At 41.2% G+C, this 22,319-nt stretch overlaps 1 protein-coding gene across 2 annotated transcripts; it reads left to right on the forward strand.

Annotated features, from left to right (window-relative positions):
* Positions 1-4,895: 4,895 nt before the first annotated feature.
* Positions 4,896-22,290, forward strand: pkma (pyruvate kinase M1/2a). Of its 2 annotated transcripts, none has more exons than XM_041052196.1 (11): positions 4,896-5,040; positions 11,654-11,838; positions 12,352-12,443; positions 15,397-15,528; positions 15,677-15,863; positions 15,983-16,253; positions 16,598-16,748; positions 16,964-17,116; positions 18,906-19,072; positions 20,658-20,839; positions 20,981-22,290. In XM_041052196.1, exons 2-11 carry the CDS (start codon positions 11,682-11,684, stop codon positions 21,085-21,087), a joined length of 1,599 nt encoding a protein of 532 aa, XP_040908130.1. In that variant the 5' UTR covers positions 4,896-5,040; positions 11,654-11,681; the 3' UTR covers positions 21,088-22,290. The 2 variants fall into 2 exon arrangements, with proteins under 2 accessions (XP_040908130.1, XP_040908049.1); XM_041052115.1 differs by lacking the exon at positions 18,906-19,072 and adding an exon at positions 19,538-19,704.
* The last annotated feature ends 29 nt before the right edge of the window (positions 22,291-22,319 follow it).

The raw sequence follows: 22,319 nt of genomic DNA on the forward strand, positions 1-22,319 counted from the left end.
ACTCAGACAGGTTTAGGCCTGTGAATACTGTCAACCATTTCAGCCAATTTCCAGGTGAAAGGAAGGAGAATAGAGAACCGGAGAGCTTTGACTGACCACCTCTCTTTCTTGGACTCTTTAGAACTGCACAACCTTGGAGAAATAGAAATAAAAAATCAATAAATGTAGATAACATGAAACAAAGAGGCTGTTTCCAGTGATGCCATGCTTTGTAAATGGTGCCCTCCTCCTCTTTTCTTTAAAACGTCTGCACTTCACCTTGCCATGTATCCTAGCAACAGCCATCTCTGCCTCCTTTCAGAGTGGCATTAATCACTGTGGAGAGAATGTGTGGGAGATATGTGCTGTACGTTCAGGACCTAGGATGTCTCCATTTCTTTGTTTTGTTTTGTTTTGGTTTTTTCCTCCAGGAACTTCATCTATTAATACTGAAGCAACAAAGGTTGGCATACCAATATCGAAGCACAGCAAAAACAGCACATCTACTGATGTCAATGAATTGTTAGATTGTTGTTTTTAATTTGTTTAGCAAATAAACACAAGGAATTCTTTTTGAAATGCCGTGTTATTAAGGAGTGTACACTGTAGTCCCAAGATGTCAAGAAAAAAATCAAATAATTTAACGTAATAAAGTAACGATTGTTAATAAAGGAATAGTTACAGATGTCGTGAGGAGGAAAAAAAAAGATCTTGAATTTTGTAAGGCCTTGATTTTCAGATAAATTATGACAAAATAAGAAAAAAAGTGGAAGTGTAAACAACATCACTGACAGGACAGACACAGGCAGCTACAGTACACGTTGTATTTTACAGTGGCCCATCACGTTTCATGGCAGACATGTAAACAATGAGCATGGTGTCTTTTTAATCAGGCTTGAAGCTGCAGATGCAGAGATGCTTATTTCACTCTGCAACATCCGAATGCAAATTATAGTTCACATCTTTTACAAGCCAAAATAACAAAGAATTAACGATATTTATCATGACTAGATCCTGAGATTAGTGACTGGATGGCAACATAGCTTGGCACACAGCCTAACAAAACCACCACGCATGAGGGCATCTAAGCGATATATAGGTCAATATAATTAAAAGAACCCCAGTTATTCATTTTCTGGTTGTCTGCCACACAAACTTAGGACCTCAAGCTCAGCACCCCCTTAGAGTGGACCATTTTCTACATGTGTGCACAAAATAATCAAATCCTTATAATGAACATATGTCCCTTTTTGTGTTAGGGGTAGGCTCTCTGCTTTTCCACAGCACCTTTTCAGACATCAACTGCACCCAATTAAACATGGCTCCCTGGTCATCACCACGTCTTCCAATTCAGCTCCTCTCCTTTTCTCTATATGCCTGCTGCCCTGCCATGTCCTCAACCCCGCTGGCATCTACACTCCGCCAGCCCCCACTCCTCACCGTTCCCATAGCCTCTGTTGTCTCACATACCAATAGAGTCTCCGACAAACTGCCCCCCCCTATCGCCCCCACCGCAAATCCACTACCACCACTGTCCCCATTCCTCCATCTGATAACTATTTAACACAAACACAGATGCAGTCAGGCGGATTTCCCCCTCCCCCACGCTCTGCACCCCCACCCCATCCATCCACACTTACCTCCACAGAGGATGGAGACTTGGATGCTGTCCTTGCCTCAGCTGCTCCCCCTCTTAAAGGGCACACCTGCTTCTCTCCCTTGGTGGCTGGTTTCCACTGAAATGATAGATGACAATAAGCCCATTAAAATAAGATATTAGAGAAACCAGAGCCACAATCCCTCAGTTCTACAGTGTCTGCCTCTCGATGCTTGTGGTGTGTGTCCGCGAACAAAGCCAGCTGGTGTGTGTGAGTCTGTGTGTTTATCTATTGCAGATCTCGGCTCCTACTGCTGTCTTATATTTTGCCTGACAACACTGAGGGGTCTGAGCATGCTCACTGAGATCAGGGAAGCCAGTCATGTGACCTGCAGCTGACTGCACTGCTGCTGAGAAATAAGAGGAAAAATGGAGGAAAAAATGGCTCTGCTCCTGCATATGTGTCTGGCTGTGTGTGTGTGTGTGTGTGTGTGTGTGTGTGTGTGTGTGTGTGTGTGTGTGTGTAAGTTAGTGTCTATTAATGTGCAATCATGCTTTGAAGGCACTTTTTGGTTGTGCTTTCATGTATTGTCTAAATTCATTCCAAAAGAAAGAAAAAAATAAAAAGCACAAATACACTGTATGCTACACTTGTTCTTTAATTTTAGCATGCACTCAATATTCATATTATATTAAGAATAGTACAATTTCTCTAATATTGTTATATTTTAGTTGCATGTTTAAAGACTACGATAAAATTGCAAAAGAAAAATCATGTCTGCTGTATCTATGATACACTCTGTCATTGTGTGCATGCGTGAAACAGTGGTCATCAGGCATCTGAACTAATCAGTCTTTAGCCTCATTGTCTCAAGGTATCTATTTAAGGACTGACTTAAAGAATGGACAGATTAATGAATAGATATTAGACCAACTGTCTGTCTACTAGCTGTAGACAGGAAAGCAGAACAGAAATTAAGATCTTCAGACTTTTGTTTGGAAGACAAAAAGGACACTGACCCTGATGGCACAAGATAAACAGGAGGGAAACAGTGCTATAGTTGCTTCATCAGCCAAGGTCATACTGTCTGGTATCTTTAGTATATGAATAGGTGTTCCACATTCAAATGAACAATACCCCATTTTCCACTTCCACTGTACTACAACGACCAGTGTATGTCATTTCTAGATGAATCAAAAACCACTTTCAGCAGGCTTTTTTTTTTATTTGTTCTATTTTCATTTGATTGCTGAAACTGCACCATAATTGGAACTTCCTGTACATATTTCCCCAAAGGTGCATAAAATGCAGTGAGAATGCCACACAATGAATCCCAATGACAGCTCTCTTTTTTGTGGAAGAAATTATGAATTAACTCTCTTCAAAATATTAAGTGAAGATAATGCACAGAACTTGACAACCAGCCAGACAAATTTAATTTGTCTTAATTCTGTCTTCTTTCTTTTGGCACTATTGCAGTATAAAATCCTCTCTCTTCTCTCTCTTCTTTTATTTCTTGATTGTTTTGGCCCTTTTATTCAAATATCATTGGTAGCAGTAGTTGAACTAGACCATTAATAACACATTCAGAAGCATTACTGCGTCCTATCTCCTCATCTCTGAGATTTATCTGAGGATATTCCCACAGTGTCTTATTGTACCTCGTGGCCCAGGGGTAAGCAGCCATTAATGCTGACTGACAGTCAGGGGCTTGTCCTGTGGACAGGGTGACTGGACGGTAGATCTGTCCCTCACCTGGACAGGTGTGTCCATTGCCCTCAGGTACTGGAGTGAAGTGGATCCAGACAGAGGCTGCCAAAAGCCAGTGAGACAACAACATGGGCAGTGGAAGCAGCAGTGCTAGTGCCACCACAGCTGTGAACAGGTGAGAGCAAAATGGTACTCTGGGGGAGGGGACATGGACTCATTACTCATTATTACACTTACTATAGGCCAAAGGGAGTCCAGAAAAAAACTGAGATGAACATTAGTGCAAAGCAATAGTACTCCATTGAGTATTGTTGCCAGATTGATGTGTCTAATCTCTACTGCAGAGTCTGAATAGATAGATAGATAGATAGATAGATAGAGATACTTTATTAATCTCCGAATGTTACTATGGGTGAGATATGGTGTGCATTTGTGTCTGTGTCAAGGACTTCTACCATATCCTTGGCAGAGCTGATTATCACAACAGAATTAATCATCCTGGGGAACATTTGTGACAAAGCTCTCTAAGTGCCCACACTGGACAGACATACATTATATCTGTAGTTATTCTCTGCCTATAATATAACATGGCGATGAATGTATACCAACACAGCAGTTGTACTGTGTACAACAAGGCTTTTTTCCATGTTCTGTGGAAATTAAATAATAATCATTAATAGTATTATAAAACCTCCTACAGGCACACTCGTATAGTACTGCTTACTGTAGATGTATTTGTAATTTGAATAATTGAATGGTATTGGCATAGCATTATATAGGCTGTGTACTTAGAGTATGTCATTTTGGAATGTGTAGTTAAAAGGTAAAATCAATTAAATATAGAGTAAAAGATCAGTTGATAATTATATCGAACATCTGTATGTAAAGAAAATCCCAATATTCAACACATAATACTTGAACAATAGAGTGTATTGTCATCTAAAAACCATTTTTCGTCACTAGATGGAGGTATTGCCTCAAACACGGTGCAGCGGCAAGGTACCTGCACATGTGGGATGGAAAGGGGGGGCGCCTCACTGATTCATCATTCAAACATCCATTGACCGGCTGTTAACTGCTCGTGCATTTTGGGGCAGTAAACAGTACTTGGGTGCCAGTTTTGTACCAACTCTCAGTAATTAAACAATAATATTTTTGACAGCCTATGAGACAGCTACCCTTAACTGTAACACGTTTGATGATGCTTCCCACAAACCACTATGGCAGCCGATGATTTGCACATCCTCACGGTAATGGTGCCTAAAACATACAGACAACAAGACACATTTATGATTTGATTCTCATATTGGGACAAGACACTGAGTGGACATAATAATCAAACCACTGCGTCTTTTAACAGGAAATTACAGCACGCCATCAACAGTCACATGTCGGACTCCGTGCTCAACTGATGTATTCTCGCGCCCTGATTGGCTCCCTAACTTTACTACGCACTCCCACCTTGTTCCTGCGTATCCTTCCGCTTCGTTTTAAGTTTTTAACGATTTCCTGACTTTCCACAAGCGTAATACTGAAATAAAGCACATGTTTGAATAGTCTGTGATGAATACGGTTGATATGAACATCTTAAGGCGGTGTACTCCTTTTCATTTATCCGTGTTCTCTCGGATGGATATGTCTCAGCATCCCTAGAAAGTAGTTCCGCAGAGTGAGGGACAAGGGAGATCACCTTGAGCTGGTCTCAGTCTAACAGCATTGACATCGGTGCACGGAAGTTATACAACAAGGAAAGGTGGGTATCCTCAACAGCTTCAGCGCTTATGCATTCCGTGAACTGACTGATAACTTGAGACACACTTCCGTTGTTACATTACTGCCTTAACCGTTTTGCCTTTTATTATTGCGGTAGCTACATCCTGCGAGTTGGTAAGTCCGGGAATATGTGAGTGGGTCATTGGTAGCTTGTCTCCACTCTTAACTACTCAACTTTTTTTATTCTTTTTAAATCGAAATCATGTTTTAAAATATCAGTACACTTGTATGGAATAGCGTAGTCCTAACATGCTGTCTTAGTGAGTGTTCAACAACGTTGTGTTTGAAAATGCAGTTAATAGATGGATAAACTGAAGGAATGCGTCCGTACTGAGCACTGAGCAGCTCTCTCTATTACTAATATAACACGTTATAGTCTCATTTTATTAGAGAACGCAGTTATTACACTTAATATAATGCAATTAAATATGATACGTGCAATGTTGAACGTTGAAGATTTGCTTCCTGTTGCCTCCTGCTGTGGGTGTGGCCGCTCCGTCTTCTCGGCCTCCCATTGGTCAGTCACCGTGATGTCTGTAGATCAGGAAAATGTGACGCAGGATGAGAACGTGATCTCTAGCGCATCGTCTGCTCTGTAATTTAACTGTTTTATAATAAGATGCCGGTAACATGAATTCAGCCGAGTTTAAACTCTCCCACATTATTAAATGTCGTGTGTTATCGTCGTATTCCTTCACATGGCAGTCAGTGTCATTAGATAAATTCATCACGTTCATCCTCTCATCCATCTTCCCCATAATATATCCCTAGATACTATTTTAAAAAAGCCTGAATCTCGTTAGTTGCGTTGCAGAAAATAATCATCCTATTATAAATGTAGTTTGAAATGTGTACATTTCCTTTGCAGCTTCACTGCAGTGGCTTGCTGCAGTGGTACCACAGATAGTAGGCCTTGTTGACACTGGATACATGAGAAGCAAGACAGATCTCACTCTGTCTGTCAAGGTTGATGGTTTTTAGCTCTCTGTGTCATCCTTTTTATTCCATTACTTTGCCCTGCTTGTCAACCTATTCCCAAAAAATCTGAAAGAAGATGATATGACCAAGTCAGGATTTTGTCTAAAGGTTTAAGCAGGATGTCATATTCTTTGTCAAACACATCTATTGTGACCTGTATAGGATATGCGTAGGACGGCATAGCCTTGATATGCTCTGTTAAGTTGTGAGAGATAATTGTTTTGTGTAAAACAAAATTCTCGAGATACTGTCATTGCTATGTCCTTCCTGCTGAAGGCCCTGTTGACAAAATGGAGTCTCTATCTCAGGAGACCAGTCAGGTCAGAAAGACAAGTGACTATGAATTGTGTTGAAGTGATGAGATGAACTAAGGGAAGTTCTCAGTATTTGTTACTGAAACCTAGGCTGTTGACTAAGAGCAGGTCACTTTGGAGGGTTTGATCTTAAAAGAGCAGTGCGTAGGATTTAGGGGGATCTAATGATAGAAATGTAATAAAAAAAATATTCTGTTATTATTAGTGTATAACCACTAGAAGTTAAGAACTGTTGTGTTTTCATCAGCTTAGATTGAGGCCTGCATAGGCAGCAGGTCATGTTCCACAGAGTCCACCCTGTTGCACCTTTATGTTTCTGCACTAGCCCAGACTAACCAAACACTGGCTCTAGAGAAGGCCTTTTATGTCTCTACATTACTTAAAGGCCACTGTAGAAGAGATAAATTGATATTTGTCAACTTTAAGAAGTACTTTGGCAAGTACCCAGCCATTTCAAAGATAATAATGAATTGTGGAGTCAGTCAGCTACTGTTAGTACAGTTTATGCATGGCAAAGCTGTAAGTTTCTGTCACTGTGGTAAAGTAGTTCAGATGCAGCAGAGCCAGTGGTCAGTGCTGTAGAGAAGACCTTTTGCAGCTGGCACCGCTCCCATGCAGTCTCTCCCCAATGAAGCTGCATGTTTGATGATTAAAGCTATGTAGAGCCATGGGTTGGAGCACTACCAATTATGGGTATACCTTTTTATTAGGTAAATGATGTCAAGTGATTTAACATGCGTATTTGAAATACACTGAATATGCACAGCATTCAGTACTATGCATAAACTTAAACCCATGCACTACCCCATCTAAGGTTTGTATTGGAGTTTGCAGGCCTACATAGCGCAAATACCATCGTACATTCTGAGTATTAGATTTCTACAAACAGACTCCACATGCTGTGTGTTATTATTAGTCAAGGCTCTGTTTTTAGGCTTGGGGGTACTGCATGGCCTAAGCTGGTAGTAACATTGGTCTGACAGTGCTCTGGTGTGTCGCCGTGGAAGTCTCATGTACGTCCATTGTATCAGGTCATGGCGATTGCCTGGCCACAGCAGGCACTCTCCGTGTCCTTTATCCTTATTGAAGGGATTTACTCTTGAGCTCCTGAAAGTGCCGTACGTATACATGCGCACGGCAGCAGTCGGTTCTGCTTGGACTGCTGTTGCAGGGAGCAGTTCACTCATTGGAATTGGAAGTTCCAACGCACTGGGGTTGTTGTCGAGGTCATTTGTTGTAACGCGCCTGTTTGTCCCCAGAAGGAACAGGAAGATCTACTGGGGGTATGTAGTACAGCCTTCAATTGGTGCCTTGCTTGAGTGAGTGTGACTGAAGGAAATCACCTACTGTCTCTCTGGGCCAACTTGGATTAGCCCAGTGTTGCGTCACATCTATAGTAGATGATACTAAATGTCATGCCTCCCTGACAGCATTGCTACTACAGCTGCTAATGATTGCACAGGCATATTTCATAGATAAATGAAATAGAAATTGTTTATAAGGACAGGAGAAAATAGTGTCTGAGAGAATATTACAATTAGAGAGTACATTACAAAGGTAGATGTGTTGGGAAGGGATTGGAGGGGATTATTAGTAGCCAACTCTAAAGTTAGCCCTGCATCTGTGTCAGGGTTACTATGGCTGCTGTTGGCCTGTGGAGGCTGATTGCTGGCTGTCTTGGGGCCAGACATGCAATCCATGTCTGTCAGTGGATCACCTTGGTCAATGCATTTTGTCTTTAGAAAATGACCAGCATGTTGTTAGATGAGCCAAGACATTACCACCCTTTGTGAAGGATAGTCTACTGGATTTTCTGATGTTTGTTCTGCCTGTGATATTCTTACAGATAGCTGAGGATAGAGACTGTATGTGAGGTTGAGTTGCCAGGGAATAAGTCTGCAGTCAACTAATAAAGATACAGGCTATGACTTGTTTGTGAATGGAAGTTGATCACTACCCCATGACAGTAATGCATTCAGCACTTTTGGTGAGTGCTCATCTTAGGTCCTGAAAAATGTGGTGAGGGGCAACAGGCTAAATACTAAACAGCACATGACAGGGAGTACTCCCTGAGTAAGTCTGACTGAAAATATGTGGAAATTATGATTCAGATGGAAAAGAGGTTAAAAAAAAAGTGGGTGGTGGGGCAATATTAGACATTAAACATAAGTGTCCTAGGTTGCTAGAAATGCTTATTTTACACAACTCACAACACAACACACTGTTTTTAGCAATGACATTCAAAGCCACCACAGGAATAAACTGCTAATTTATTGCTACAAATACAGCCTTTACTGTGACTATATTTTTGAACATGTAACTGGTTTCTAGTCCACATGTGCGGTCAAGTAACAAAAGAGCTTGTGAGGAGAACTGCCTCTGCCTTTCCCTCTAAGTCAAATGTGTATCCCCTTTCAGTTTTGCAATTTCAACTGTCAGTATTGCATTATCTTTAGAATTATGTAAACTGTGAAGTTGATGATATCCGTATCACGCTCCAACAACAGACCAGTTAAAGATATTTAGTAAATGCCTGAATTTAACATGTCAAAATAATAGGGGTGACATCATTTGCTTACATTTGGGAGGCTGTAACCAGCACACATCTTATATTTGTATATCTTATAATTGTATTGGATAAAACAGTTAATTGATTATTGTAATTATCAGGTGTTACCAGGTGTATCAGGCGCCCCCCGGTCAACAGTGTGATAGACCTTGGAATGGTCTGCCTCTGGTATTGCATTATTGAGATTAACATTTAGTGAAGAAATGCCAATGTTTTAAAATTCAATTCTGTTTCTTCAAAATGCCCTTGTAGAAATGGTAAATGAAGAAAACAAGAATTTTTATATATATATATATATAATATAATATATATATATATAATATATATATATATATATATATAAAAGCACATCACTCTACAGTAACTCTGGTATTTCAGAGTCTTTTCTCCCCTCTGCAGTCTTTCCCTGTGGTTCAGCCCACTCGGGTGTCTGCCTCTAGCCTTCTCGTGGTTGTGTGTTGCCTTAGTGGGGATGTGACTGTGCTCACGTACAGCACTGGTCTGGCACTGGTCTGCCCCTTTGACTCAGATGTTACATCATTAGTCAGTGGCTCCTGTTGGTATAGTGGCTGTGCCTGGAATCCCCCACTACGATGCATTTGTAATTAGGATGTGATGAGTAAGAGGAAGTCAGACCACTAGCATTCGTGTTCAATGCAACAAATTTTCCCCTGAGAAAATGAATGTAATTTCAGTTGCAGTTGCACCACCCACAGTAGCAGCCATCAAAAATTTGCCATGTCTGTTTTCCAGCTCTCTTCTGCAGCTTGCCGTTGGTTCTGTTATTCTGTTATTAGTAATAGTCATGCAGAACCATCCTTAGGACCTCCAGTGGCTGATGTGGACCACAGATTTAGCAAATTGTTCTTTATTTATGGCAAGTAATATTACATGTCCAACACTTAACATTGTAGCCCTTAGCTGTGTCTAGACGTACATAATGTTCTGTATTTTCATGAGGACTAAGTGGAATCAGAAGAGGATAAGGGGTTTGTTGCCTCAAAGAGATAACAATTTGTCAACCTGTTGCTCCTTCAAAGAAACAACCAGTGAGAGTGTTCGTTGTTGGAATCCACATCAATGTATAATTTAAACAGAGGGAACCTAATCTAACCACTGGGTGGTTTGGTGTGTAGCCTGAGTTGATGCCTGGCAGAGTCATTGTATTCTTAATGTGATTCAGTAACATTTACATAAGGGTATTGGTATCTTCTTATATCATCTCTTGCACATTATGTTCATTTTATGAATGTTATTTTACTTTTGTTTGTCTTGTCTTGTTGTTTACCATAATCTTGCTTTAACATTTTAGTTTTATTCCTATTTAATCAGTTGTTGTTGGTGTTTTTTTTTTTTGTTGTAAAACACCTCTTTGCTTGCTGGAAATGGGAAATACTGATAATGAGAAGTACAAATGCTGGACAGTGTGCACATCCAACCATATACGGGTACAGTGTATTGCAGTGGAAAAATGAAGCTGCATACTGGCTTGTTCTTGATCCCAGTTTCAGTAAAGATTTAAAATTTGACCAATTTTCGCTTGACTCACACAAATTTCTACTACTTGCCATATCACCAGATTCACTGTTCAGTCCAGCGTTTCTGCCTCCGTCTGTGCTGTAGTTATGTAACCACAGTCCAAGCAGAAGTACCATTCCTCATCATTATAGAGAATCAGTGCTACATGCTGCTCAAATATACCTACTTGGTGGGCTGTTTGTTGAAACATGCCTCGATGATATGTTGATGAGTTTTTCACAGAGACAATTCTGTCGTTGTACGACCAAAAGAGAAAAGGAAGTCTCTCGGGGAAGGTACATATTCCTGCACACTTTGTGCATGCACAGCATTGAACAGTTTACCAGAGCACAGGATTCTGCCATGCACAGTGAACTATATATTTTCTTTCTTTTTTTTTTTGCTTTTCTGACTACATAGAAGTGATGAAAGCTTGGCAGTTCCAGTCCTGCCAATGAGCTTTGTAATGCTGTTGTTGCCATGGGTGACTCAGTGAGAAGTGTGTGTGTGTGTATTGGGGGGCTCTCAGTATAGAGTGCTGTGCATAAGTATTAGCCTTTGCTAATATTTTCACGTATCAAACTCTGAACAGCTATCTGTCTCAGTTGTCATAAGTATACATTTACTCTGTATAAACTATTGGTTGTGTAAAAGTACCTGAAAGCCAAATAGTAACTCAACAAAAGACAGTCTTGTGCAAAGTAGCTCACAATAACCTATTATTTACATGGAATTGCAGTGCTTACTCTTAAATTGTCCTTAGCTTTTGTGGCTGAGAAATTGATAAGTTAAAGCTGAGGGAAGTTCCAGTTGTACTGCACTTGAACATCAGCAACCAGCATAATTCTTTATTTGATTCCCACAGGGAGATTCTCTGTTCATTTCACTTCACAAACACAAGGTCAGCAGCAAAGCTGGGTTAGTGACAGTATGTTGCTAAGGGCTAAATACACTTTACAGTGCAAAGTGTAATCCACCTGTTGACCCAAGGTAATTAAGTTTTGGCTGTTGGTGTATTCTAACGGCCACCCGAGGCATATAACTGGCTATTGTTTGAAGGTCCTGTTCTATTTTAAAAAATTAGATTCAGTTTGTAAACTTGCACAGTGTCTGTTAGGTTTTGAAAAGACCTGAGCCAAGCAGGGTTAAGAGAAGAAAGCTGTTTGATACCTTCACCTCGAAATAGACTTCATTTTCCCCATTTATTCTTACAGGACTGCTCCAGTTGCACCAGTGATCGCCATGCCTCAAACAAAGTCTTCAGACATGGGCTCTGCCTTCATCCAGACGCAGCAGCTCAACGCTGCCATGGCTGACACCTTCCTGGAACACATGTGCCTGCTGGACATTGACTCTGAGCCCACCACCGCACGCAACACTGGCATCATCTGCACCATTGGTTGGTCTGCTTTGTTGGTCTGCATCCTTAAAGACAGACAAACTTGCCTTACATTGTGTGATACTGTAGCAGTGCATTCCTCAAGAGAACACATTAGCTTATTCATGTTCATGAATATTCATTCATTCAGGAAAGTTATTTTTTAGGTGATTACCTGCCAGTTTAATTGCTAAGACATGAGGTTGCTACCTCGACCACATTTATTAATCATAACTATTCATCTGTCTTTTGGAACAAGGCAGGTCTATTGCACATTGACATTTTAAATTTTCAGTAACTTGTCTTTTTCATACTGTACATTGTGAACATATAAATACAACCTACATTATTATTATTCACATGACAATAGTGTGTCTTTTTAAACCAAATATCAGGAAGACTGGACTGAGCAATAACAAGCGTGGAGCTGAAAATGAAACATAATGCACTTCATGTAGTTGATTTGAATTTTGGCTGATGAGTTCTTTCACCAGTAGAATTAAATAATCTCTTTCTCTCGATGATTCCCTGCAGGGCCAGCCTCTCGTTCTGTGGAAATGCTGAAGGAGATGATCAAGTCTGGAATGAACATTGCTCGCTTGAACTTCTCACATGGCACACATGAGGTGGGTCTCTCCACAGCTCCCACTACTGTGTAAATAAGTTGTGCAGGTAGAGATAACCAGTCAGACCGTTAAAAGTCACGTTTAAACTCTGCTGATAATTTCCATCAAACACGGTTCTGTGCTTTATCACAGAATGCTGTTGGTAGGTATGTTGATCTTTGTGACAATCTTTGCTTTCTCTTGTCTAGCTTCTTTTTAGATTTTCACAAGTTTGGAAACTCTTTGCATAAAATAATTATGTCGAAAGGAGACGATCAACAAAGCTCATAGCGAGCAAGCACGTAATATATTATGCATTCAGCTTGACATTTTAAGAAAGACCAGGCCACCCAGCATGAATGGACCCAATTGTAGTGCTAACTTACTTAAGATTAGAGTTTGGGCCAGCTATGAAATCACAAGTGATCCAGGCACGTGCATTGTAAAATATTTTTATTTTTCAGCTTTTTGGGAGGGCAGATGGCTAAAGTGCTTTATACTAGCTGCAGATCTCCCCTGAATGTACCCAGGTGGTTATTATCTGTGAACACTAAGATATGAGCAAGTTTATATTCAAAAGCAAAAGTCACAGTCTAACCAGTTTTCAAAGTAAACCTTCTGTCTTGAAGATACCAACTGTTATCTTAAAAACAGAGAAACAAGAATGAGCTGATGAATTTCGTCGTCTGTCAGTATAAGTTGTCTGAAATCAAGGTAAGCTTTAAAACCACTTTGAGCTCATGGCTTCTCTTCTGAAAAATATAGCCATACGTTCACGGATCAGGCAAACCTAACAATTCATGGCCCGGTGAGTTGCTTTTATGCCCAGATTCAGCTCGAGGAAGGACAGAGTTAAGGTGTAAGTTATAAAAAAAATTACAGAAAACTTGTCTTTACTCACCAAACAACATAAGCAACAAACTTGAAAGGTGGAAGCCAGGAGAGAAGGAGACTGGCCTACTGTTAGCAGTTTATGTACTCTAATCAGTCCAGGTGAGCTACACACCCACAACCTGACTCTGCTCTCCAGGCTCCTGCAGGAGCCTGCAGAGGCTCAACAATCCTGTCCAGCAAGATGCTCATAGTACTCTGTTTTAACTGCACTAACAAATAACAGAAGCATGAATGGCACTCTTAAAGGTGCACTGTTTGTGACATTGTGAAAAGGATTGTGTAGAAAACTGATTAAATCACAAAGATTTAACTGTCCTAGAAAAATGATTAATTCTGGTTGAGATATTTAAATTCCTCTTAAGTGAAGAGTATCTGTGGTTTCTATGGGTCTAGGTGTTTCAACAAGATTGAATGTCAGTCTAGATTCGGAGCACAGCAAAGGAAATTAGAGCTTTGCTGAATTGGGGAACAATAAAAACATCATCTGTAGCTTCCTGCCCTGCGTTTATCTCCTCAGCAGGCAGCACACCTACACTCTGCTCTGGAAATGTGTGTGTGTGTGTACACAAACCCACACCAAGGTCAGTCCACTTTCAGCCAAAGTGGGAAGTGGAAAGTAGATTATGTTGCAAATCCAGGAAGCCCCATTTCTTAAACCAGTATTACTAATATTGAGTTAAAGGGGAACTAAATTCATGTAACTGAACATCAACTTGAGTTGAAATTTACAGTAACATAGGGAATTAATTATAAATGTATGGCCCTATAAACAAACATACAGTAAACAGTCATGTGCTATACATGTAGCATTGGTCATAAAAGATGACATCATATGCCTTATAAAAATGCTGCACCACACTTGAAGCAGCCAAAACACCGTCCAAATATTTATTTCTGGCTCGACATCAAGACATTTCAACTTTCTGAAGCTACCTTTTCAAAATATTGTACTTTAAACCTGGTAGCCTTAGTGCTGTTACACTTATCTTAATAGCAGTTTCAAAAGTTTCTCAACATCTTGGATTAGTTTTTTTTATGATTAGATCATGAGGTCATCCAGGCTTTCTTTTAGACATAGTGCAATCATTGTAGTGTAGTTCAATGTGTTGCCACTGTGAAAGGCAGCCAATGTGATTACCTGCCACTTAAGTTATTACCGAAAGCTCTGGTTACCCAGGTGGGCCACGTAAGCCATGTGCAGCAGACAGGTGTCTTAAAAGCCACAAACACTGTGCTGTCTGTTCATTAGCCTGCACTAATGGGCGAAGATTGCTGCATTAGTAATATGACAGTACTGAATTTCTCTGAAGTTCTCTTCCAGCATTTCCCACAGCATAGTTTTTGGCCACCTCGACAGCAGCATTTCCAGGGCAAAAGTGCACCTGCCTTCACTGTGTCTGTAATCCTAATTCAAATGGATTTCTTGTATGTCAGACTCTGTTTCTGGTATAACCAATATCAGACCATGAGTGATGATGTTATGCAAGTCTCTTTGAACATAGTTAGGACTGTGTTAAGACTTAAATTGTTCAGTTTCATTGTCTTTTGTTTGCCACTAACTTCACAGAGGTATTTCCTCCTGTGAAACTGAACTTCCTCATCAGACAAACTCATAATTTACTCTTGAGGCAGTAAACACTGCAGCCCCTGCGGGTGGTGGTTGAGGTTTTGTGTTCTCAAGGACACACACCTGCAAGGACACATGATACTGTATGATATGCAATCTCTGAGGTCTTAATTAGATTATTGAATGACACGTAATTTGCAAGCATTTTAATTTTAAGGCTGTTAATTACTCTGCTTGGTGACAGTGACACTTAACATGTCAGTCACAGTGATAAGAAGAACAATATGACCTCTAGTGATTCTGACGGTATGACTCATGTTTATGACTGTGAGTTGTCAGACACACCTTATCTTTTGATTGCCCTGGTCTGACATTTTTTTCTGCTGAATAAAACCAATTTAGTTTAGAAATCAATAACTGCATGTCCATGAGCAGGGAGTAAGTCTGTATCTTGCTTCGTCTTTTTACTCTGGAGATATTTTAAATGTGCCATAATGCTCTTCCTTTCTGCAGTACCATGCACAGACCATCAAGAACGTGCGTGAGGCATGTGAGAGCTTCGAGCCTGGCAGTATTCAGTACAGGCCTATCGGCATTGCCCTGGACACCAAAGGCCCAGAGATCAGGACTGGCCTCATCCAGGGAGTGAGTTTGGCATCACTTGTTCTCACTCTTCAAACCAAAACAATACTCTTTATAACAACTTTAGTAACTTATTGTTGAGAATTAGGAACATTTTGCATGAAACATAACCAGAAAGAAAGTAAAACTATGTCTGTAAATGATGTGACAGAGTGGCACAGCTGAAGTGGAGCTGATGAAGGGCAACATGATCAAGATTACTCTGGACGATGCCTACCAGGAGAACTGCAGTGAGGAGATCCTCTGGCTCGACTACAAGAACATTACTAAAGTGGTGGAAGTTGGCAGCAAGATCTACATTGACGACGGACTCATATCCCTGCAGGTTAAGGAGATTGGTGAGTGGAGGGGAAGCAAACACAAATCTCTTGTGATCCATCAGAAAGTTTAGAAAACACTGCTCTTAGTACCCAAGGAAAGACTTGAGCTCACCGATGTATAATTATTTTTTCGCCAGGCTCCGATTTCCTCATGTGCGAGATTGAGAATGGTGGCACCCTGGGCAGCAAGAAGGGAGTGAATCTCCCCGGTGCTGCCGTAGACCTGCCTGCTGTTTCAGACAAGGACATCAAGGACCTGCAGTTTGGTGTGGAGCAGGGAGTCGACATGGTCTTTGCCTCCTTCATCCGTAAAGCAGCAGACGTCCATGCTGTGAGGGCAGTGCTGGGAGAGAAAGGCAAAGACATTAAGATCATTAGCAAGCTCGAGAACCACGAGGGTGTGCGTAGGTATGTATGAGGATGAAATGTTTTCAATGTTTTTTTGTTTGGGGGGGGGGCTTTTTAATGTGTCAGGTCCAGTAATTCAGATTTTTTGTTTACATCATGTGCTGTAATTGCAGTTGTTTGTTTTATTCTGTTTATTGTTGGGTGGACTGAGAAACATGGCCAGGTGAGAAAACATTAGGCCATTTGTAAATTCTTGTGGTTTTGAAGGAAAACTTCCAGCTGTGACACATTGTGCTTGATGAACCCACTTCTTCCACATGCCCTTAAAACTCTTTAACATCTCATGATAACTTGTAGTTGTACTTTGTGATTTAATTGGTTGTAATATTCTGTCTGTTGTGCAGATTTGATGAGATCATGGAGGCCAGCGATGGCATCATGGTTGCCCGTGGTGACCTGGGTATTGAGATCCCCACAGAAAAGGTCTTCCTAGCCCAAAAGATGATGATCGGTCGCTGCAACAGAGCTGGCAAGCCGATCACATGTGCCACGCAGGTCAGAAAACGGCAAAGGACATACACTGCATTCCTTAGGTGATATTTTCCTCAGGGGGTGAAGTTTCATTTTAATTTAATAATGAAGGTGAAGCAGGGAATTCTCAGTGTAATCAAAACATACTGTAAGCATTAATTTTTTTGTTTTGATTTGTACCACTTTTATGTTGAAATGTGTTTGTTATCTTCTGAATCCCTCACATAAACACCATTCAGATGTTGGAGAGCATGATCAAGAAGCCCAGACCGACCCGTGCTGAGGGCAGCGACGTAGCCAACGCTGTGCTGGACGGAGCTGACTGCATCATGCTGAGTGGAGAGACCGCCAAGGGAGACTATCCTCTGGAGGCAGTGCGCACGCAGCACATGGTGAGTTAGTGTCTGTTAAATAAAACAATAATGAACACTGGGGAACACAAGCACACCGTGGTATAATTTAATAAGTAAGACCTATTGATTAGAGAAATTAAGTTTACGTGATATTGCGTGATTTGCAGTGTTTAATTCTTAAAAAATTAGTAAAATTAGCATCTACTGGGACCCTTTCTCATCTCCTGATTTTTGTGTTCTTCTGAACACAACTCTTACTTCTCATGCAGTTGTGCAAATCTATCTTGTTTTTTCCGCTTGGCCCAACAGCTGCTAAAGAAGCAGGAGTGTTAGGCCAACTGGAAGGGCCTCTTATTTACTCATTTATCCATGCGCTTATTTCCAGTCTATACTGCATGTCTATTCACTGCAAATTAGAGATCTTAATGAATGATCAGTGAACAGTTTATCACCATTAAGAAATGTGATCAGTTAAAGATACCGATATTGACAGTGAACAGTGAATGTAGGTGCAGCATTATTTGTGCATCCCTAGCATATTACTCCTAGCTCTGTAAATGTTTTGAGTCACTGCTGCATAATTTACATAACATGGGATAACTGTCCCAGGAATACAATAAAAAGCATAACTTACCTTTACAACATGTTGGGATATTTGAGTCCACTTGAAGTCAGTGCCTGTCACCCTCACCTCTTCCTCTAACAGATTCACTGTGGCTGCTCTTCTTCGCCATGTCTTCATTTGCTATGGTATCCCCCAAACTGATCCGCCCAGATTTATAGAGCACACAGTCACCCCTGGCTGCGTAGGTGTACTTTGGAGCAGTTTGGAGTTTAAGTTTTTTCAGTCAGGGACAGACACAAGTAAAACCTTTTTGAAGTCGTTGCCCCAAGAGTGTTAACATTCTTGATGAATGCTTGCATCAAAATCCCAATTATTATGGATGGAAAATGCAGCTAATACTGTCTTGCCTTTCATTGATGATCAGGCCTTTCTTGGCTAGCCTCCACTGTCCTTGGCTATACGCTGTCTGCACTGCTTTGCAGATGCAGGAGTGACTCAGCAGTCCTACAGCTCCTGCCTTTGAGCTCACTGCCCTTATTCTGAAGTTGCATGCTTCACAGTCCACAGTAAAGCGCAACCATTGACCAATAACCACCCATTTACCAAGAAGGCTTGTATTTGAGTGCAAATTCACAAGGACTCACGTTGCTCCTAAGCCAGTTTTTCTATCATACTTTGTCTTCTTCCTCATTTACTTAAGTCTTTCTAATACTTTTCTTATTCGTTCCTCCGAACTGTTTTTAACCATCTCTTCACCTTTGTGTGCAGTGCGTGGCATCTAAAGTCCCAGCTTGTTTTTTCAACTCCCATTTGACACAAGTCAAAGTTTTAAATATTTTTTTAGTCTTTTATTTTATTAAGTTCAGATTATTTAATATTTTAGATTTTTTTTTATCTTAAGGATGAATAGTTCTTTTTAAAAGGTTTTTTCAGCAGTACACTTGCATTACTTTTAGATTATACAAGTAATATTTTACATTTAATATCATATGAACGGTTGTGGTAAACTTCTGACTCTTGGATATGTTTTTTAATATTGATGTTTTCCTGTTTCCCTCCCACTAACTGCACACCTAAACTCTTCTATTCACTGTCCATCCTGTTCTTTCCTTCTGTTCTTCTTGTGTCTCTCTAACATTGTCTCTCTCTGTTTTCCATGTTCCTGTCCTTTTGTTTCCCTCATCCATTTTCCTCATTTAACACCTGCGTGTGCCTGGTGTGAAAATGCCTTTGCTCGATGCATCTTGCCCTCACTTGTGCCAGATCGCTCGTGAAGCCGAGGCAGCCATGTTCCACCGGCAGGTGTTTGAGGACCTGCGTCGTTCCACGCCGCACTGCAAAGACCCTGCTGAGGCAATTGCAATCGGTGCTGTCGAGGCCTCCTTTAAGAGCTTAGCCTCTGCGATCATTGTGCTCACGGGCTCTGGAAGGTAGGCAGGTTATCTGGTCCTGGCGGGTCGAGGAGGACACCAATATCGGTTCTCGAGGAGTCTGAGAGAGGGAGAGCAGGGTCAGACAGGGACTGACTGAGGAAGTAACTGGGAGAGCCTAGCAAAAACCTTGGGCAGACTACTGGTTGATATTTACAAATGTGAACAAATTTTAAAAAGTTCTGGTGTTAAAATGTATAAATTTATACATTAGCTCCGAACATTTCCCCACTATTCCCCTGGACTGAGGTTTGTGGGCCTCTCTTTATTTGCTTCAGCGCTTGAAGGAGCCATTATCACTACTCTAAGTACTAAACTTAACCAGGAGTCTAGCCCAGCATTTGCCAGTCACTCCCAGTGGTGTGAATGACTCAGCGTGTTGTCTTGACGGCGTGTGTGATTGAGAGTAACCCCACCCCCCACCCCCCACCCCCCGCCCTTCCCTCACGGTCCTTCGGGGCTCAGATAGCACGAGAGGCTGAGGCAGCCACCTTCCACAGACAGCTGTTCGAGGAGCTGAGGAGACACTCCCAACTGACCAGAGACCCTTCAGAGGCTGTAGCTGCCGGAGCCGTTGAATCATCCTTCAAATGCTGCGCTAGTGCCATCATTGTTCTCACCAAGACTGGGAGGTAAGAAAGAGAAGGACAGAGGTGAAATTATTCTGGTCCTGAAGAGGTAAGGTTTTTGCCAAACACACGCTAGTCTGTCCACCACGGCTCCTGATTTTTCCTCAAGCACCTAATGTGCTCTTACCGATTCCCTCTCCTTCAGGTTTGTGCGTATGTGTGTGTCTGTGGTGCGCTGTTACGTAGGGTGGGTGGAGATAGCAACAGATATCAAGAGTGAGAGTCTGGGTTGTCATGAGCCCAGTCCCAATGTCTACCCCATTTCATATCTGATTTAATTAAAATAACTGCTAAATATGTATCAAATCGTATCAGAACATTATTGGAAACCATTGGTTGTTAGACATGATGCTTGCTGCCAAGTACAGCACATACAAACTTGTTCTCACCAGCACTTTTCCTTTATGATTACTGGCATCAGACATCCCTCTTTTTAACATGACAGTTCCTGAGCCTTCAAAGTCTGGTGTTGGAGAGTAAACATTTGGACTGGGGCCACTGACGTCTGCATACCCCTGACCTCTGAGGACTGTGTGGGCATTTATAGGCTCTGTTCATGTTCCCTGACTGTCCTGTATCTTTGTTAATGTTTTTAATCATACTTCATGGAGTTAATTTACATGTATCAAGTATTAAGGTTAATGGCTTATAAGATGCTAAAAGACATTATTAGACCTAAGGTCTCATATAATATTTATTTTCAAATTCAGCTCGTGAGCATATGGTAAAGTATTCAACATGCATCCATGGTAATTGAACCTCTTGCTGACTCTGAAAACCAAGATGAGACAGATTCTCATGACTCTCATGATTTTAGCTTTGAATTTGTTGCCATTTCCCTCCGTTAATAATCATAATTATTCATGTCATATGACTGTAATCATTAGTTTAAGAGAAAATACTCTGAGTGAAGTGAGGTAATCTTTTGTGCTCAGATTTTATTTATCTGTGTGCAGGTCCGCCCACCTGATCTCCAGGTACAGGCCCCGTGCTCCCATCCTTGCCGTGACCCGTAACGCCCAGACAGCCCGCCAAGCTCACCTGTACCGTGGCATCTTCCCCGTTCTCTACACCAAGCCTGCCAACGACGTGTGGGCAGAGGACGTGGACATGCGCGTCAACTTTGCCATGGATATGGGTAAGACTTGATTATCTTGCTTTTAATACGTTGCACGTTTATTTAATCCTAAAATGACCAACAGCAAAATACCTATTCCTGTGAACATCTGAGCTAAGATGGGCTAAACAGAATTTAATGTTTTTTTGTTTAATTTTCTAGGCAAAGTCCGTGGCTTCTTCAAAGAGGGTGACGTTGTCATTGTCTTGACCGGCTGGCGTCCAGGCTCTGGTTACACCAACACCATGCGCGTGGTTCTGGTGCCCTGAACAGCCAACGGGGCTGCTCTGCTTCCACCCTCCACCATCATCTATCTTTCATAGCTCTCCACTCAGCACTCCACTCCAGCTCATAGCCCTTCACATCCAAGTTCCAGGATTACAAATTCTACACCTGAACAATTTATCATTTAGGCAATGATGCAAAAAATAAAAAATAATTAAAAAAAATAGAGTATAGCCTTCCGTACAATTCCACTTTATGTCTCCATTCCTGATGGATTCTCTTAATCAAACCAGTCTTAGGGGCCTCAGATTAATACACTCTAGCCAGAAACTGCTGTATTTATTCACTCAAACACTCGTATTATTAAAAGTGAACCAGTCTCGAGAGTGAATGCATCCTGGTTTGTGTGCATGCGCATACTGGCTCTTGTTTAGGTGGGGTTGGTGGTGGGGCAGACTGATCTTTAACAGAGCGCCTTGAGTACTGTAACAGTTTACTAATCGCACTCCTCTGCCGACTGAAAGAACAAACTTGTGGAATCCCTAAAATCAAAGGGCTCCTCCTACAGCGCAGCCTCGGCTCCACCGCTCCACCCAAACAGATCCCTCTGTAGTGCTGTCTGTATGAAGTGACCTCTCTTTAAAAGCCAGCTTTCACTGTATTTAAGTGTATCTGTAAGTGTTGCACTCCTAACCTACTCCAGACAATGTTACATTTCTATGTTATACTTGACTTTTGTGAATGGTGAAGTTTTCTTCGGGGACATCCAATACTACATATATTTTGACTGACCGTAAAGAAATGCTAGTTTTGGATGTCCTCTCCAGAGGTGTTTGAGCTAGTTACTGTATTTGTGTTACTAGATGTGTCATAAAGCCTTTACATTTCTTTTCATTTGGGTCATATCTAAGTTGGCACTTATGAATCATGTGGTTTGTGGTTCACTAAAGTTGACTGATATGAATGAGCACTTTTAGGGGTTTTTTTTTTTTCCACAGGGGACTGACGTAGGGATGAGGCCTTGTTCCTCTCAGTCCCTAATGGGTGATGGGTAAAACCCCTATGCTATTCTTTCTCCTTCTACATCAGTGACCCACTGTAGCTGTCTTCATGTGTCTAAAGTGCTTTTGATTGTAATGCTAGAGTGTAAGAACTAACTAAATGTAAAGGGGTATTCTAATGTTTAGCTGGGGTACTGAGCTGTCCTACAAGACTGGATTTCCATCAATAAAAGAGATGAGCACCTATCTTAACTCTGCCTTGCAAATGTTTTTTT

Source organism: Toxotes jaculatrix, chromosome 1 (assembly GCF_017976425.1).
Source record: "Toxotes jaculatrix isolate fToxJac2 chromosome 1, fToxJac2.pri, whole genome shotgun sequence".
NCBI lineage: Eukaryota > Metazoa > Chordata > Actinopteri > Toxotidae > Toxotes > Toxotes jaculatrix.

Excerpts from the sequence above, each read along its gene's own strand:
- pkma (XM_041052196.1), top strand. The coding sequence starts at position 11,682 with ATGCCTCAAACAAAGTCTTCAGACATGGGCTCTGCCTTCATCCAGACG. Across the intron at positions 16,749-16,963 it reads CGATCACATGTGCCACGCAG|ATGTTGGAGAGCATGATCAA; the intron begins GTCAGAAAACGG and ends AACACCATTCAG. Across the intron at positions 17,117-18,905 it reads CAGTGCGCACGCAGCACATG|ATCGCTCGTGAAGCCGAGGC; the intron begins GTGAGTTAGTGT and ends CACTTGTGCCAG.